Here is a 19384-nt window from a genome sequence, read left to right as displayed (position 1 = left end):
TCTCTGAAATGTGTAATTCAGACATATCCCATGGCAGAAGTTTCCTTACAAAATGAGGTCAATGGAGGCACTGTGGACACTGTCTGACCTGTGATCTGGTGGTGGTCGACTTTTTAGGTGATTATAAAAGCGCAGTTCAACACAGTTTTGTGCACCTCTGAAAACAAGGATACTGCTGAACAGACGCAAGACGGAGTCCAGAGTAACTCATTCTAGTGAATGTATCAGAGATTTAGATGGAATCTCCGATGTGAGTGCTCAGCGTAGAGCGCAGGATAAATGTGATACAAAATGTTAAGTAAAATGTTCCCAACAAATGCTTCACTGAGCCAGTGCGCGTGTCCTGAGTACAAAGACTGTGCACAAAGATACCTGCGGAGCGGGGTCTCAGTGGTGACAATGCATGCTTCAAGCTCACAGGACCTGAAGTATGTGACTGCTGGGGGCATGGCCACAGAGCCAGGAGCTGCAGGGAAACTCCTAGTAAGGTAACTACTGGATAGTGTAACCAAGGGGCATAGACAGAGACAGAAACCAGATCAAGCCGCGGTCAAAGCACGAGATAGCAATACAGTACCAAAGGGTTAGACAGAATGGATAGTCAGGACGTAGCAATAGATCAGAAAACCAGAACGGGCAATAGACGGTACAATAGGGACAAACTGTAACGGAGTAACGATAGCCAAGCCAGGAGGTCAGAACCGTAAAAAGACAATAGTGCCGAAACGAGAAACAGCGTACAGAGTGAGGGAACGGACCAAGTCATACACGGGAAGCAAACAAGCAACGCAGAATACATGCACACCAGGGGTCAGACACACCAGAACAACAGTATAGCTGACAGAGAACCCTGGTAAAGAGTGAGTATAAATACCCCTCCCAGATCCAGAAAGAGGCCACGAACACTTAACCCTGTGAGTGCAGGGCAAGAACCCTGTTCAAACCATGACAATAACAAGTCGCCACTCAGATCCATCAATTAAAATATAGGGGCTTTCATGGTACTCGTAGCACAAAGACTCTGGAAATGTGAAATGACCCTCCCCCCCCCCCCCCCAAAAAACAAAAAAAAAAAAAAGATAGAAAAGATCCAGCGAATTTTGTAACCCAAATCAAAATGCCTCCCCTCCCTTATGAGCCCAACAGTGTGCCTAAACTACATTTAGCGTCCACATGTTTGGCATTTCTGTAGCGATAAGAGTCCACCTAATTTACAGGGTCCATATCTCCAGAAGCTCAAGCTGGGCACAATGTACAGGGCGGTACAATGTAGTAGGCACAACACTGACAGATTTGCAATTTTTACTCAGCAACATCCTCTGCTGTTTGTTTCTGGAAAACACTCATTGAATCAAAATCATCACTACACCTGTAGATAAATTCCCAGAGGAGTGTAATTTCCAAAATGGGCTCACTTAAGGGGAGGTTCTGCTCTTCAGGATAAATTGTGTGACACATTTGTTCCCAGTTTTACCCATTTCCAATCATTTTTTTCTTCGCTGTCCAATGGTGTCACTTTTGGGTATTTTTGTCACATAGGTCCCTCAAAGTCACTTGAGATGCAATGTGATCTTTACAAAAGATGGTTTTGTAAATTTTGTTTGAAAATTGAGTAATTTTTGATCAACTTTTAACCCTTCTAATGTCTTAACAAAATAAAATTGTTTCAAAAAATGATGCTTATGTAATATAGACATGTGGAGAATACGTATTATTTATTAAGTATTTTGTGTTATAAATATCTGGTTTAAATCAAACCTATCAGCAGGCTTTTGCTAAGTAACCTACAGACACTGTCAGGTTGGCAGTGTTAAACTGATTAAAATGATACCTGGGGTGAAGACATCCATCATGTGGTTCTTGTGTAATCAGTGTTAGGAGTTTTCAGTTAATGAGATGCTCATGCTCCGAGGTGGGACTGTAGGCAGAGTCTTATCTTGGTGCTCTAAGCCAGACAAACCAAGGAGAGACCTGCACACAAGCCACCCTGAAGCACACACATGTCCATCATCATAGAGACAGTGTGACGACCAGGAAGGTAACGTCCGAGAGTGGACCCTCTGGATCGCGGAACTGGAGCTCCCGGGGGCGAGCGCGCCAGGTGGAACCGACCCCTATACAGGGACCGTTGGGGGCAGGCCCTCGGAAGACAGACACCGCGACAGCTAGAACCAAGAGGGGCGGCTCAAAGGACCAGAGAGGGACTGGCGGAACCAGAGCACAAGACTAACCAGGGATACAGGACGAGTCAGGCACACAAGGGTGGAGTACGGGACGGAGTGCAGGACTGAGTACAGAGTACAGAAGTGCGGGACTGAGTAGGAAGTACAGGACGGAGTACAGAACTGAACAAGGAGTACAAGGACGGAGTACAGGACTGAACAAGGAGTACAAGGACGGAGTACAGGACTGAACAAGGAGTACAAGGACAGAGTACAGGCAGGAATTCAGAGAGAGTTGTGGGGAAGAACCCCTACAACTTGGCCAGAATACAGCAAGGTACTGCACACGATAATCAGGCGTCTCCACCATCTTTGAGACGCCTGATATAGCCCGTGCTGCAGTCTAATTGGGCGGCCAGACTTCTGGGCGGGCGCTGCAGGGTTAAGGAACCTGCAGAGCACGCGCCCGTGGCCTAGGGCGAGTGCACGTGACGCGCCGGGAGGACGGGAGCGAGGAGGAGGCGGGCACAGCGTGGCGAGCCGAGGGCAGGTGAGTACAGGCGGCGGCGGGCCCCGCCACTGCTGGAACAGCGGCGGTCATCGCCGCCGACGTGACAGTCAGACCTTTTGTGCTTCAGCGGCCTGTGGGCAGGCATTATATTGATCAGTTTAACACTGCTAACCTGACAGTGTCTGTAGGTTACGGTACTTGGCCAAATCCTGCTGATAGGTTCGCTTTAAGGGCATAAAATTTAAAGTTTTTGCAAGCTTCCAATATTTTCACAAATAAACACCAATAATATCTGCCTAACTGTGCCACTAACATGAAGTACAATGTGTTGGAAAACAAAAATTTCAGAATCGGTGGGATCCGTTGAAGTGTCCCAGAGTTACTTTCCACATAAAGTGACAGTGGTCAGAATTGTAAAATTTAGACTGCTCAGTGTCAGTAGATGTCGAGATGCGGAGGTCCGCCGGTATGAGGTGAGTATTTGCAGCAGTATTCACAGCATGACTTTAGAAGTACAGTTCAGGCTGCTGATCACCTCTCCCCGCCGCCGCTGTGTTAAGAGCACAGCAGTGTAATCGGAACGCAACTGAGCGCGGTCACACATTACACCACAGCTCCCATAGAAGTGGACGGAGCGGTGGACTGTTTTTTTGTCTGTTTTTTACCCATAATATGCTACAGTGCAAGAAGTAACATAGTTAGCAAGGCTGAAAAAAGACATTTTTCCATCCAGTTCAGCCTATAATCTGTCAGAATAAATGTCCAGATTTACGCCCTTTTAAAGACCCTAATAACTGTAAGATACAATATTGTTACGCTCCAGGAAGACATCCAGGCCTCTCTTGAACCCCTCGACTGAGTTTACCATCGCCACCTCCACAGGCAAGGAATTCCAGATTCTCACTGCCCTAACAGTAAAGAATCCTCTTCTATGTTGGTGGAAAAACCTTCTTTCCTCCAGATGCAGAGAATGCCCCCTTGTGACCGTCACATTCCTTGGTATAAACAGATCCTCGGAGAGATATTTGTATTGTCCCCTTATATACTTATACATGGTTATTAGATCGCCCCTCAGTCGTCTTTTTTTCTAGACTAAATAATCCTAATTTTGCTAATCTTTCTGGGTATTGTAGTTCCCCCATCCCCTTTATTAATTTTGTTGCCCTCCTTTGTACTCATTCTGGTTCTATTATATACTTCCTGAGCATCTGTGCCCAAAACTATACACAGTACTCCATGTGTGGTCTAACCAGGGATTTGTACAGAGGCAGTATAATGCTCTCATCATGTGTATCCAGTACCTATCGGGTGTTTTGAAAAGTTAGCTGTGCATGTGAGCTAGTATGCCACCCAGGGCAGGCGTCTAATCAAAATGGCAAGTGGTGGGTGCGAGAAGTGTGGTGTGTCCGTGTGAGATGACTGTGGGGGGCGCTTTGCTCATTTTCAGCCTATTGTGGTACTTTAATTGGTAAGTGATTGTGAGAAGCAGGGCCCCCCTTTACAATCATATTCAAGTCACGAGTGCAGTAAGTGGGTGATGTTTATGACATTCCAGTCTTAGAATAGAACATCTACACGCTCATATGTTCCCCTTATTATCTCCTGTAATTGTGTTATTACATGAGATTTTTATAATGTTACATCCTCATCTTTTACCCATTTAGGTCCCTCAATAGTAGATCCTTTCAGTGGAGGTCTTCTATATTAGATCATTTTCTTTATTGACTAGTCAAGGTTCGATAAGGACAGAGACAAGATGTCAGAGAGAATATTACACCTCATCCTAGAGATCCTCTTCCGGCTTACTGGAGAGGTGAGAGATTCTGATGTCACATTACATCATTCTTATCTATGGGAATAACAGACGGACAGAACTGGAGAGGTGAGGACTCTGGAAATGTCTGTAGTGAGATTTATTAATGTGTCTCTCCATAACCCGGACTACACAGTAGTGAAGAAGACCTCTAGTGAGCGCTGTCAGGCCCCTGTGTCTGAGGGTTGGGGAAGACCCCTGAGCCCAGTCACTGAGTCTCCATCTTACCCAATGATACATGAGGACATCAATGACCAGAAGACCCTAGAACTAACCTACAAGATTATTGAGCTGCTGACTGGAGAGGTGACACTGCTGGGAATGCTGGGACATTATACAGTAACACTATGAAGGGATCGGGGATGACGGTATCATTGTATGTGTCAGGTTCCTATAAGGTGTCAGGATGTCGCCGTCTATTTCTCCATGGAGGAGTGGGAGTATTTAGAAGGACACAAAGATCTGTACAAGGACGTCATGATGGAGGTTCCCCAGCCCCTCACATCACCAGGTAATAGACAGGACTAAATACACACGGCCTATAATTATCTGTATGCAAAGAATGAATTCAGTCCCTGTATGTGTTTCCTCTAGTTCTATCCAGTAAGAGGACAACACCAGAGAGATGTCCCCGTCCTCTTCTTCCACGGAACTGTAAACAAGAAAATCCCAATGTTCCTCCAGATCGTCAGGTAGCTGGAGAGAAGGTGTCATGAGACCTCCCCTATGCTGTGTAGAGGCTGTGAAGGTCTTGTTTTCAGTCTTGTTGTATCCACAAGTATTATTGTATTTTTCGGACTATAAGACACCCTTTTTTCCCAAAAAATTTTGGAGGAAAATGGGGGTGTGAAGTCCGGATGTACTTAACAGGAGTCTCATCCCAAGCTGATGCGCAGCAGTTTTGGAGTTGCTTGCACTTCTATCTAATTGACACACCGAGATCATGATTGTGTGGTCCTGATGTTTGCCATAGCTGTTCATGGCCAAATAGCGGCCTTAGAGTCTCCCGGCTATAGCGGTCAGTTCAGAAGTTAGCGACATTTAGGTGGTAAACAAACACTTTTTCATTCCGGCTATACCACTTTGCATTAATTCCTAAAAATCACCTGAAGGGTTAATAAACTACCTTACAGCGGTTTTCAATATGTCAGGGGGTGTTGTTTTTAAAATGGTATCACGTTTGGGGTTTTCCAATATATAGCACCCCTAAAGTCACTTCAAACCTGGATAGGTCCCTCAAAAAAATAAATTTTGTAAATGTCCTTGAAAAAATGAAAAATTGCTGCTACATTTTTAAACCGCCTAAAAGGTTAGCAAAATAAATTACAGTTTTAAAAATGGTGCTGATGTAAAGCAGACATATGGGAAATGTTATTTATTCATGTTTTTCTGTGGTATGACTATCTGGATTAAAGGGATAATCATTCAAAGTTTGAAAACTGCAATTTTTTTTTACATTTTTGTCAAGTTTCTGATATTTTTGTAAATAAACACAAAACATATCAATCTAAATTTACTATTATCATAAATTATAATGTGCAACGAAAAAACAGTATCCAAATCACTGGGATTTGTTGAAGCATTCCAGAGTTATGACCACATAAAGTGACATTGGTCAGAATTGAAAAAATTGGCCCGGTCACGAAGGGACCTGAAACCATAAGACGTTCCTGTATTTAACCTGTTTATTTATTTATTTTTTTTAACTGTGTATTTTATTAACATTTTTAAACAGATACAGAAAAAGTACATGAATGTATAGATATGTCTCACAAGCTTGTTAGCAATAACTGTAAACCAGAAATCAGTATACATATCTTAATATCCACTAATACAATGAAAACAGGGAATATGACAAGACGAACAATACAATACTAGACAGGGAAATATAAGGAGGGGGGGGAAGGAGCGGGGAAGGTGAATATTTCAGGCTTCCATCAAGGCCAAGTTTCACTGTTATTCTTTATTGGCCCAATAAGTGTCCCAGAGTGACCAAACACTTTCAAAAAGATCTACCGTGTCATTTGACAAGGCAGATAGATACTCCATCCTTCTCACATCTTGGATCCGAGAATGGAGATCGGCAAGTGAGGGTGGGTGGGCTAACCTCCAGTTACAGGCAATTAGACACCTGGCGGCTGTGGTCATATGCAACAGTAACCGCTTCACTCTCTTCCCCAGCTGAACAAGTGGTATATTTAATATGTAGAATTTAGGATCCAGGGGAACCCGAAGGTTAGTTACTTTATAAATAAGAGATTGCACCAGCCTCCAGAAACCCTGGATATTGGGGCATACCCAGAATATGTGCGGTATGTCTCCTCCTGTAGCTCCACACCTCCAACAATTGTCAGGTATAGTTGGGTTTAGTTTATGTAGTAGTGATGGGGTGTGATACCAATACATAATTAATTTATACTGATTTTCCTTATAAACATAGCACGAAGATGTCTTTGAGGCAGTATCCCAGATCCGTTTCCACGTACACAAGGGAATGGTCTCACCAAGGAAATCTTCCCATTTCCTCATATAGGTGTGATTTGGCTTGTCTTCTGGGCATGGGGCAACTAAAATACGATATATATCTGAGATGAGGCCTTTAGTAGAAACCCCAGCTCTGCATAATCTTTCAAATAGTGTAGGGATAGAGACTTCTAAGGAGGCAAAAAGGGAATGCATCAGGTGTCTTACTTGTAAATACCGATACTGGAAATTGCCAGGGAGATTGAATTTAGCAGATATGTTGGCGTAGGGGAGAAGGACTCTGGATCTTGCGTCTACTATGTCAGCAAAGCAAAAGTTTCCTGTCAAACCATGTTTTAGTCGCTATACCCTGCATACCGTCTGGCATTCTGGGATTAAAAAGAAAAGAAGTCAAGGGAGAACGTTCGGATTTAAGTGGAAACTTTTTAACACAACAGTCCCATATCCTCTTAGTGAAGGCTATAGGGCCCAGGGTATGTGGATCAAGCTTGTTAGATGAGGTGCCCCAGAGGTAGGAGTTGGGGTGTATTGGGGCAAGCCATAACTTCTCTATTTCCATCCATCTAGAGAAGGCACAGCGATTAGACCATGCAGGGATGTGACTTAAGTGTACTGCCCAGTAGTACCTAGTAATATCTGGGACCCCCAAGCCTCCTCTCAGTTTACTGTCAAATAAAGTGGTTTTCTTGATTCTATGTCTCTTGTGGGCCCAAACAAATTGAAGTATACTAGACTGAATGTTGCGCAACTCTTTGTATGGCACACACACCGGAAGGGTCTCAAATAGGTAAAGTAGCTTTGGCAGAACAGACATTTTGACTGCAGAGATTCTGCCAAACAGAGACAACGGGAGCCTGTTCCAATTGAGCAGGAGCTTTTTTATCTCAGTAAATAAACTAGGATAGTTCTGCTGGTATAATAGCTTATACTTAGATGTTAATTGTATCCCAAGGTATGTCAAGGATATATTTTTCCATTTATAGTTGTAGTTTTCCTGTAATGAGGAAACCCTCACCTGTGGAATATTACGAGGCAGAGCTTCCATTTTGTTCTGGTTGACCTTATACCCCGACAGCCTTCCAAATTGTAGCAATAAGGAATGCAAATTCGGGAGGGTGATATGTGGTTGGGACAAAATCAATAGGACATCATCCGCATATAGAGATAGCTTAAACTCCTTATCTCGTACCATTACTCCACGTATATTAGGGTCATTGCGAATAGCAGCAGCCAATGGTTCAATACACAAGACAAAAAGAAGGGGGGACAAAGGGCATTCCTGACGGGTGCCGTTGTGTATTTGAAAGGGTTGAGATGTGGCATAAGGAAGCCTGACCGAAGCTGAGGGGCATGAATATAGACTTTTCAGGGCAGTAATAAATGCACCCGAAATTCCAAAATGATGTAACGTTTCGAACATGAATGGCCACCCCAGTCGGTCAAATGCCTTCTCCGCATCCAAACTAAGAAGGAGTGCTTCACTCTCTGTCTTACTAACAACCTCTACTAAGTCAATGATCTTCCTGGTATTGTCTCCTCCCTGTCTACATGGGACAAAACCCACCTGGTCTTTGTGTATTAGGTGAGGGAGTAGCGCTGAAAGACGTAGAGCCAGTAGTTTAGTAAAGATTTTCATATCAGCATTAAGGAGTGCTATGGGCCTATAATTGGCACATTCCATAGCATCCTTCCCCGGTTTGGGTATAAGCGTAATGTAAGAATGTAGCATACTTGCGGGTATAGGGGAGCCCATGAGGAAGCTATTAAATAATTTAACTAAATAGGGGGTGAGTCGAACCGCAAACGCCTTGTAGTAGAAGTATGTCAGGCCGTCTGGACCCGGTGATTTTCCATTAGGAAGTAATTTAAGCACCTCTCCTACCTCTTCACCCGTGATTTCTTTATTCAGTGTATTTACAGTGTTCTTAGTAAGAGTAGGCAGCTTACACTGCTCAAGAAAGGAGTGGATTAGGTCCCTCTGCTTTCCTGGGTCTGTAGGAAGAGTGCTAGGCAAAGAATACAATCTTGACAAATAATCCTGAAAGATGTTTGCGACTTTAGTGGGATCATAGAACATATTCCCTCCCGAATCTCTCAAGGCATAAACGGATGAGTTCCCCCTATCCTCTCTAAGTTGGCGGGCTAAAAGGGAGTGAGGTTTATTTCCTTTGTCATAATATTTATGCTTGCTATAAAGTAGTAATTTTTCTGTTGTATTGACCGCTAAGTCCCTCAGTTGGGCACGAGTCTTTACTATACCTCTAAGGGTACGTATTGTTGGGTTAAGGGTCATCCTATTCTCTAAGTCTCTGAGACTTTTGAGGAGCTGATCTCTCTGATATAATCTATCTTTTTTTATACGAGAGCTTAATGCTATGCATTGCCCTCTAAAGACGGCCTTATGGGCTTCCCAGACAGTAGAAAAATTAGGCACTGACCCCTCATTGTTCTCGAAGTATTCCATCAATCCGGCTTCCAGTTTGTCTCTGTAGGGAGCCCTCTTGAGGAGGGATTCATTGAGCCTCCAGTGGCAGACTCTTGTACGTGGGATTGTCTGGTCTAGGGTGAGAGTCATTGGCACGTGGTCTGACCACGTTATTGCACCAATATCCACATTGCTCGTCAATCTAAGGGTCTGAATGTTGCCAAAGAAAAAATCGATCCTGGTGTGTGTGCCATGAGGGGGGGAGTAGAAGGTAAAGGTTTTTTCTGAGGGATGTTTAACTCGCCATAGATCAAATAAGGCAAACCTGCGGATCAGTCTTCGAAAGGCAGCTGTCAATTTACGTTGAGACGGGCTCGACAATTGATTGTTAATGGTCAACCTGTCCAATGAGTCAGAGAAAATAGTGTTAAAATCTCCACCCACAATCCACGCTGAGGAGGGGAGGCGTGTTAATTTGAGGAGTACCCGGTTCAAAAAGAGGACCTGGGAGGTATTAGGGGCGTAGATGTTACACAGAATAATTGGAACTTCCTTATATGACCCTTGTAGGATAAGGTACCTACCCTGTGGATCTGCCAGGGAGGTAGTAACTTGGATGGGACAGGTCCTTGATATCAAAATCGCCACACCGGCTTTTTTCCTTTCCTGGGAGGCTAAGAAAATTGTGGGGTAAAGGTGTTTAGCGAAATTGCAGTTCCCATTGAGATTCAGGTGTGTTTCCTGTAAGAAAACCACATCAGCTCGCTGGGTCCGCATCTCACCAAGCGCCATTCGTCTCTTAATGTTTGAGTTTAAACCCTTAACATTTAGTGTTAAAATTTTAACCATATTTTAGGTTGTAGTAGCAGAAAGCAAAATTAGCATTACATACAGAGACCAACCGGGTATTGCCTATCTCAAAATTGCCTGATGGCCCACGATGGATAGCTCTCAAAGAGGTACAGAAGATTCCCTCACCACAATCAGGGTAGACACATAAGGAATGGGAGAAGACATTTACAATACACACAACACATAGATCACAACATTTACATGTCACAAATATTACCAGAGAGGAGTGAAGCCACAGGCAAAAGCCTTCTCCGCTACCGTCCTCTCCGGCCAGGGTCAGAGAAAAAAAGATTGGCATAACGTAAAACTTTACCAATATCTAAACCCTGACCTCCTTTACCAACTCTTCCGTAGGAGGAACCAAGGTAACTCTAACCCTTAAAAGGGGGTCTGTAGCTATGGGCACACTGCTATCACAGTCAGTGTCAAAAGCTAGATTCTAAACATTTAAGAGAGGGGAGTGTTCAATTCTCACCGCCCTAGTAGCAAGCCAATGCAAATAGTGTGAGGAGTCTTAACCAGATATATTATCATAAAAGAAAAAGAAAAAAGTGAACAGCTACTTATGAAAGAAAGAACCAACCAAAGTCCCTATAATAAACTGGGGAGGGCACAAGATCCCCCACCAACTGCCCCCCAAGGGGGGACTCCAGCTTGAAACCAGAGATTCAAACACAGGGCTCCAGTTCCCAGAAGGAAGAAAAAATATGAAAAATTGTTATCTCAGGTCGGAGCCGGTCGTGCCTTAGGTCGTGATGAGGGAGATCCCCCCCTAGAGTCCACCTGTTGCCAAACCGGACGGAGTGGACTGGACGGCATCTCCAATTCCCAGTCCACCAGGGAGGGCGGAGGAACCCCCAGGTCAGTGCAGAAGGCTGGGAGGTCCCGAATAGATCGAAGCACTACCGTACGACCATCTTTTGAGGCTATGAGGGCAAACGGTAACCCCTAGCGATATCGGATGCCCTTATCTTTTAAGGATGCAAGTAGTGGCTGCAGATGTCTCCTTTTCTGTAGGGTGATCCAAGATAAATCAGGAAATAATTGGATCCGAGTCCCTTGATATTCAATTCTCTCCGAAGCACGGGCTTTAGCCATAATAGACTCTTTTAATTGGAAGTCATGGACACAGCAAATAATGTCACGAGACTGATTTTGCGGCCCCCTGGGGCGTAATGCTCTATGTGCTCTGTCCAATTTTATCCTTTGAGTTGTGGGGCACTCCAGTACAGTGTTAAATATGGTTTCAAGTATGGCATGGACATCCTCATTACCCGTGGCCTCAGGGACGCCTCTCACTCGGATATTATTACGGCGTCCTCTGTTGTCCAGGTCTTCCAGATGTTTGTTAGTTTCACTCAGAGCCTGAGCATAAGAAGTCACGTTCTTTTGTAGTTTGATGATGTACTGTCTAGTAGTATCGTGATCCCTTTCCATTGAGTCCACTCTGTCTGCTAGTAGCCCAACATCTTGGCGGATTGAGTTAATCTCTGACTTACAGGTTTCTTTTACTTCTGAGATCAGGGATTTGAAGTCCTCTTTGGTAGGGAGGAGATCCAGATACTTCTTCAATCCTCTGTGGTCAAAATGGTGTTCCATCTCTCCCGACTCAGTCTCTGATGGGGAGTCACGCGACCCCCCCCCCGTCCTCCTGCTGTGACACCAGAGCAGACAGTGAGGGCGTAGAGTCCAGGTCCATACCCACTGGGCCCGACCACGTAGTTTTATTTTTCGCTTGAGTGCCTTTATGGATTGATTGTCGTTGTGACTTTGGTGGCATGGGGTCACTCGCAACACAGTCTCTCTTAGTAAGAAACTTGTCCAAAGGGGTCATAAACGGCTGCCCCCTTCTTAATCTGTATGACCAGCTTGAACCTCGTCTCCTCCTCAGCCCCGCCAGGTCGTCCCCTAGTCCGTGTAATGTATTATATCTCCTTTCAATATTATTTATTGATGTAAAACCGTTAAAATTATAGCTGTCCACTTATGTCCTCCATCTGGGCGGAAAGGCAAATCTCCCCTCTACGCAGACATTATACAGGGGTGTATATCTCCTTCATGGCTCTTTCTCGTACTAATTTCTTTACAACAGGCTATTATTTCGATGACCACTAGATGGCAGTAGAGTATAAGGCAAAAAGAGAGCTTTTCCTGCTTTTTTTTTTTTTTTAAGGCAACTGCAGCCCAGTTTCCCGCTCCCTTCTTCTTCAGCTATCAGAGCTTGCAAAATGGCGTCGCCCACATGGAGCCCCGGGGTCCCGAGGGGGGCGCAATCGCCGCCGTTGCACCTCTGGAGCACAACCACTTTGTCACTTGGAGATGCCTCCTTCTCCTCAGGGACACTATCTCTCCCGTGTCTGAACTGGGACAGCACTGAAGGTAAGACCCAGGGCTGCACCCTGACTATGTGGAGGTGCTATAAGAAGGCCTTACCTCCACTGTTTCTCTGTGCGTGCTAGGAGCTGTCCCACGGGTATAGTTCCGATCTCAGTGTTCTGCTTGAAGCCCTCCTGGAGTTATGCTCCCAGCCCAGGTCTGTGTCCAGAACCCGGGGTGATAGCCAGGGAACCTGGCTTGCCCCTCGCCGGCCACCTAGGGGTGCTGAATCCTACAGGTATCTTCCAGGGTAGCAGGGGAACCAAGTCAGGATGTTTTGCAGCAAATTGTAAAGTTTAAAGAGGAATTTTCGTGTTCTAAAAGCAGGAGCCCAAGTGAAGTGCTTCTTCCCTGTTAAGTGCCCAGGCCACGCCCTCACCTGTTTATTTTTTAACTGTTTTTTTTTCCTTGTGTGTAAATCTTATAATTTCATTTATTTGTCCTTTTTTAAAGGGAATCTGTCACCTATTTTTTCACATATAAGATGCGGCCACCGCCATCAGGGCTTATCTACAGCATTCTGTAATGCTGTAGATAAGCCCCCCGATGTAACCTGAAAGAGAAGAAAAACGAGTTATATTATACTCACCCAGGGGCGGTCCGGGTCCGATGGGTGTCGCGGTCCGGTTCAGCGCCTCCCATCATCTAGTGGTGATGAAGTAGAATCAAATGAATTGATGATATGTGTTAGTTCCTCTTTGTATTTTTTGGTGGGTTCATAGAATTATAGAATGGTAGAGTTGGAAGGGACCTCCTGGGCCATCTGGTCCAACCCCCTGCTCAAAGCAGGATTCTCTAAATCATCCCAGACAGATGTCTGTCCAGCCTCTGTTTGAAGACTTCCATTGAAGGAGAACTCATCACTTCTCGTGGCAGCCTGTTCCACTCATTGATCACTCTAACTGTCAAAAAGTTTTTTCTAATATCTAATCTGTGTCTCCTCCCATTCAGTTTCATCCCATTGCTTCTAGTCTTTCCTTGTGCAAATGAGAATAAAGATGATCCTTCTACAATGTGACAGCCCTTGAGATATTTGATGACGTCCTGTTCTTTGCTTCCCGTCGCAGACCTCTCTGACCTTTCCCGACACCTGCGCACTGCATTACTCTGCTCTGCCCTCGATAGGGCAGAACAGTGCGCCTGTGCCAGGGCCACAACGGGAAGCAAAGAAGAGGACATCATCGCTAGAAGATGGGAGGCGCCGGAATCGACCGCGACACCCATCAGACCGGACCTGGACCGCCCCTGGGGGAGTATAATATAACTCGTTTTTCTTCTCTTTCAGGTTACATCGGGGGCTTATCTACAGCATTACAGAATGCTGTACATTAGCCCCTGATGGCGGTGGCCGCTTCTTATATACGAAAAAATAGGTGACATATTCCCTTTAAGCACTGTAATTTATTTTTTATAGATTACATATATGGTTTAATCAGTTTATTCTTTGCTGTTCTAAACATACCAATATCAAAGAGGAAAGGTATAGCTTGGTTCTTTTACTGAGAGTATGCCAAAGTGCAAGAAGTACCTATTTGGTGCTTTGAAAAGTTAGCTGTGCATGTGATCTAGTGTGCCACCCAGGGCAGGCGTCTTGGGGGCCTCTCAAAATTGTGAATGGTGGCTTCGAGAAGTGTGGTGTGGGTGTGTAGGATGATTGTGGGGTGCTCTTAGCTCATTTTTAGCCTATTGTGGTAGTTGAATGGACAATTGGTTGTGAGAAGCGGAGTCCTCCTTTACAGTCACATCCATGTCACGAGTGCAGCAAGTGGGTGATGTTTGACATTCCAGTTTATATGATCTGAGAATAGAACATCTATCACCTTTTATGTTCCCCTTATTATCTCCTGTATTTGTGTTATTACATTAGAACTTTATGATGTTATATCGTCATCTTCTTCCCATTTAGGTCCTTACAATGTCAGATCCTCTCAGTGGAGATCTTCTATATAAGAGATTTTTCATGATTGATCCGTCAATGAAGGATATGGACAAGAAGATGGTGAAAATACTACACCTCGCCCTAGAGATTCTCTTCCGGCTTACTGGAGAGGTGAGAGATTCTGATGACGTCACATTACATCATTCTTATCTATGGGAATAACAGATGGACAGAACTGGAGAGGTGAGGACTCTGGAAATGTCTGTAGTGAGATTTATTAATGTGTCTCTCCATAACCAGGATTACACAGTAGTGAAGAAGACCTCTAGTGAGCACTGTCAGGCCCCTGTGTCTGAGGAATGGGGAAGACCCCTGAGCTCATTCACAGGGCCTCCACCTCACCTCCTGATACATGAGGACATCAATGACCAGAAGATCGTAGAACTCACCTACAAGATGATTGAGCTGCTGACTGGAGAGGTGACACTGCTGGGAATGCTGGGACATTATACAGTAACGCTATGAAGGGATTGGGGGGATGACGGTATCATTGTATTTGTCAGGTTCCTATAAGGTGTCAGGATGTCACCGTCTATTTCTCCATGGAGGAGTGGGAGTATTTAGAAGGACACAAAGATCTGTACAAGGACGTCATGATGGAGGTTCCCCAGCCCCTCACATCACCAGGTAATAGACAGGACTAAATACACACGGCCTATAATTATCTGTATGTAAAGAATGATTTCAGTCCCTGTATGTGTTTCCTCCAGTTGTATCCAGTAAGAGGACAACACCAGAGAGATGTCCCCGTCCTCTTCTTCCACAGGACTGTAAACAAGAAGATCCTAGTGTTCCTCAGGATCATCAGGTAGATGGAGAGAAGGTGTCATGAGATCTCCCCTATGATGTGTAGACGGCTGTGTAGATCTTGTGTTCAGTTTTGTTTTCTCCACCAGTATTATATATTTTATACTTGTGTAATGAGAACGGTGGAGATGGCAGGATTAGAGCTGATCATAGATGTGACTTCTCCATCTGTCTGTGACTTTTGCAATATTTGTTTCAGGGTAAAGATCTGACACCCATCAATACTACACAGATATTTGTGAGAGGTGATGATCAGTGTAAAGAAGAGATTCCCTCAGATAACAGCACTGGTGAGTAGTAACTACTAAGTGCAGAGAAGTCACAGATTCTGCTCAATCACTGATTTGTCGATTATGTAGTCTGACCATATCAGAATTAAAGGTCACCATTCTGCCACTATACCACTGCATGCTCCTACACCCAAAACTGTCCCTGTTCATCTGAGCATGTACGGTATGTAAGAAATTGTGCTGGAGCCATCCATTCTTCAATCTGCAAGGACAGAAAATAAGTTACCCCGCAGTAGGACAAATGGCAGAGCTCATAAGGTAACGCGCACAATTTGGCTGTGGCAATTCATATTTTGCTGGAATAGTTTGCGGACACCATTTGCAGATCATCTAAAGTCCCAGAACGGTGGAGAAACATGACAGTAGAAACCTGCACACAGCGACTGTATTACCCTCATGGAATTCATCTTTAGGAGTAGTTACTATTTTGACTCAACAAGTAATCTCTGGAAAGTGTCACACAGCGGTTGCTGGTGTCACATTCCCCTGGAAGACCTGGAGTTAGACTGTCACATTGGGTAATGAATCGTAGGTCTTCTTTAGAGATGGTGCGATTCATGTCCTATTATATATAGATTTCCTTTCCTTCAGTTCTGAGGGGGTTAAGGACTCTTTCCATATTGGCTGAGACCATACAGCCTAGTTGTTCTCGGCTGCAACTGCTTCTCATTGACTCCCTTTATATATACTGGCTCTGGGCGTAAGTCCCTGTCGGAGAAAGATTCGTCTTCCTGTGCTGAGTGCTAAATCTTAATATTTGGAGTGAAGTTGTTGTAGTAATGATCTGTAGTTTGCCGTAGTACGTATGTGTTTATCTCCTGGTCCCTATTCCCATTTAGTTTATATCTCCCTGTTCCTATCCTCCCTATTGTTGGCGAGTGCTTTTGTATGATAGAGGTTTTCTGTTATCCTTTTTTGTCTTTCTGGATTGTTTAAATTACATTTCTGTCCCATGCCTCATGGAGTCGGGGAGGGGACAGATTAGGGATTAAAAGTAGCATAGTAAGGTCGGAGACCAGAACCTTTCTACCTTCAAGAATACCCCTGGGACAGGGAGAGTTAGGGTTCCAGGGACAGTTTCAGGCACCTCTTCCTTTCTGAAGACTGTCACAGCATGAAAGCTGGAGAGTGAAAATTGCATATACAGTTGTACTCCAAAGTTTACATACCCCAGCAGAATTTTTGCTTTCTTGGCTTTTTTTTTAGAGAATATGAATGACTAGCTGAAGAGCCCGGCGTTGCCCGGGCATAGTAACTAACTACGGTTAGTTATAACAAATCATAATGATTATATCTATATATATATATATATATATATATATATATATAAAGCTGAGTGTATAGCCCCGCCCTCTCCGCATAGCCACATTCACTATAATTCCCCACATAGTAATATAGTTTTGAAGGCTGAAGGAAGACTTTATGTCCATCTAGTTCAGCCTATTTTTAGTGCAGCTGTTCTGCATTGTTGATCCTGGGGAAGGCAAAAAACCCACAGAGTAGAAGCCAATTTTCTCCATAGGGAAAAAAATTCCTTCCCCTAAGCTGGGTCAGCCCATCTACCTATAATATTCTGTTCTTCGTAACCTTCTATACTGTTACTCACAAGAAAAGCATCCATTCCTTTCTTACATTCATTCAGTGAGATGGCCATCACCACTTCCTCAGGAAGAGAATTCCAGAGCCTCACTGTTCTTACCGTGAAGAACCCTCTTCTATGCTGGTGCAGAAATTGTCTTTCCTCCAGACAAAGAGAATGCCCCCTTGTTCTTGTCACAGTCCTTGGTACAAACAGTTCATTGGAGAGATCTCGGTATTGCCCTCTGATATACTTGTACTTTTATATTAAGTCTCCCCTAAGTCTTTTCTTTTCTAGAGTAAATAGACCTAATTTTGATAACCTTTCTGGGTATTGTAGTGAACCAACTCCATTTATCATTTTAGTAGCCCGCCTTTGAACCCTCTCAAGTTCAGTAATGTCTTTCTTGAGCACCGGCGTCCAAAAACTGCACACAATACTCCAAGTGTGGTCTGACGAGTGATTTGTACAGAGGGAGAATTAGGTTTTCATCTTGTGTCCCCAGACCTCTAATGCATTCCATGACCCTATTTGCTTTGGTTGCAGCTGCCTGACACTGGGCACTCCAATTTAGCTTCTTATTGACTAAGATGCTTAAGTCTTTTTCCATGTCTGATTTCCCCAGCAGTTCCCCATCTAGTAAGTAATTGTTGCATCTGTTTCTCCTTCCCATGTGCATAACCTTACACTTATCTGTGTTAAACCTCATTTGCCATTTTTCAGCCCAATTCTCCAATTTACTCAAATCTGTCTGTAGTTGCAAACTGTCCTCCTTTGTGTTAACTACCTTACATAGTTTTGTATCATCTGTTAATACTGATATTTTACTGTGTAAGCCATCCACTAGATCATTAATAAATATATTAAATAGTAGGGGGCCCAATACAGAACCCTGTGGTACCCCACTAGTAACCCTGGCCCAATCTGAGTATGCCCCATTAATAACCACTCTTTGTTTTCTATCACTAAGCCAGCTACCTACCCATCTACACACATTTTCCCCTAGCCCAAGCTTTCTCATCTTACTTACCAATCTTTTATGTGGGACAGTGTCAAATGCTTTAGAGAAGTCGAGATAAATGACATCCAATGATTCTCCTTGGTCCATTTGAGAGCTTACATCCTCATAGAAGCTGATCAGGTTAGTTTGACAGGAGCGATCCTTCATAAATAAATGTTGATATGGAGTTAAACATTTATTAACATTGAGATATTCCATAATCATCCTGTCAGCCAGAGCTACCGGACTGCTATCCTTAATATTTGTCTCGTGCCCCGTCCTGAGTGACACGGCCAGCAGGCCGGTAACTGATACAACAGGACGCGACACGTGTAATTGTCCTATATGACGCGGCCCGCAAGCCGGTAACTAATACAATAAGACAAAGGGAATAGGGAAAACCTGGGTAACAATAACGGCCCTGCGATAGGGAATGGGGAAGTGGAGACCTCCTGCACTCCCCTGAGTCAGTGTCTCTACACTCCTAACGTTCCCTAGGCCGGTTCCGCACTGGGCGCCGATCAGGAGCCTAAATATCCCTAGCTCGCCCTGCATCTAAACCCTCACCAGGGAAATGGTTGGTGCGGAAACTAATCCCACCACTGCACTAAACACACATAAGGAAAAATGACAAAACAGGGGAACACCACTTAGCTTTGTTCTGTTGCTTATGCTCCCAGCAACAGAGCCCACCACCTGCGTGCATCTTTTCCTCCGACCGGGTCCGACACCATAGTGCAGCCTTGGAGCAAACAGAGTCCACTACCTGCGTGCAGCTGTCCAGAAACAGAGTCCAGCAAATGAGTCCATCTTTTCTGCCAAGGAGTCCAACATTTTGAGTCCAGCTTTCCGCAACCGAGTCCAGCATTCTGAGTGCAGCTCTACACCATAGCTGCCACTCCACCAAGCAATGCCAGCCCTCCTTGCAGACACCAAAGCTGACACTCCACCAATCCATGCCAGCCCTCCTTGCAGACACCATAGCTGCTACTCCAGCACTCTGACTGGGCTGCCCGTGACTCTCCTTCAGTTCCATTCTTTACCCAGGCTTGCTTGCAAATGAGAAACTTATCACCCACAGTGATTAACACACCTGATACTCTCTTATAGAGCAATCACACCTGTTACATAATTACGTGCACAAAC

At 44.4% G+C, this 19384-nt stretch overlaps 1 protein-coding gene across 1 annotated transcript in view; it reads left to right on the top strand.

The window, feature by feature from the left end:
- LOC141051124 (uncharacterized) overlaps nucleotides 1-19384 on the top strand; it is a 180993-nt gene that overhangs the window by 60050 nt on the left and 101559 nt on the right. Inside the window, exons 3-9 of the mRNA XM_073548012.1 lie at nucleotides 4874-4997; nucleotides 5081-5178; nucleotides 14530-14673; nucleotides 14803-14982; nucleotides 15066-15189; nucleotides 15273-15370; nucleotides 15569-15659. Of these exons, the coding sequence (XP_073404113.1) occupies nucleotides 4874-4997; nucleotides 5081-5178; nucleotides 14530-14673; nucleotides 14803-14982; nucleotides 15066-15189; nucleotides 15273-15370; nucleotides 15569-15659 (859 nt within the window). The remainder of the gene's footprint in view (nucleotides 1-4873; nucleotides 4998-5080; nucleotides 5179-14529; nucleotides 14674-14802; nucleotides 14983-15065; nucleotides 15190-15272; nucleotides 15371-15568; nucleotides 15660-19384) is intronic.

The sequence above is a fragment of the Dendrobates tinctorius genome, unplaced genomic scaffold (genome assembly GCF_039654945.1).
Source record: "Dendrobates tinctorius isolate UK_male_01 unplaced genomic scaffold, ASM3965494v1 ptg000155l, whole genome shotgun sequence".
Lineage (NCBI taxonomy): Eukaryota > Metazoa > Chordata > Amphibia > Anura > Dendrobatidae > Dendrobates > Dendrobates tinctorius.
This window is presented reverse-complemented; position numbering and strand designations above follow the sequence as displayed.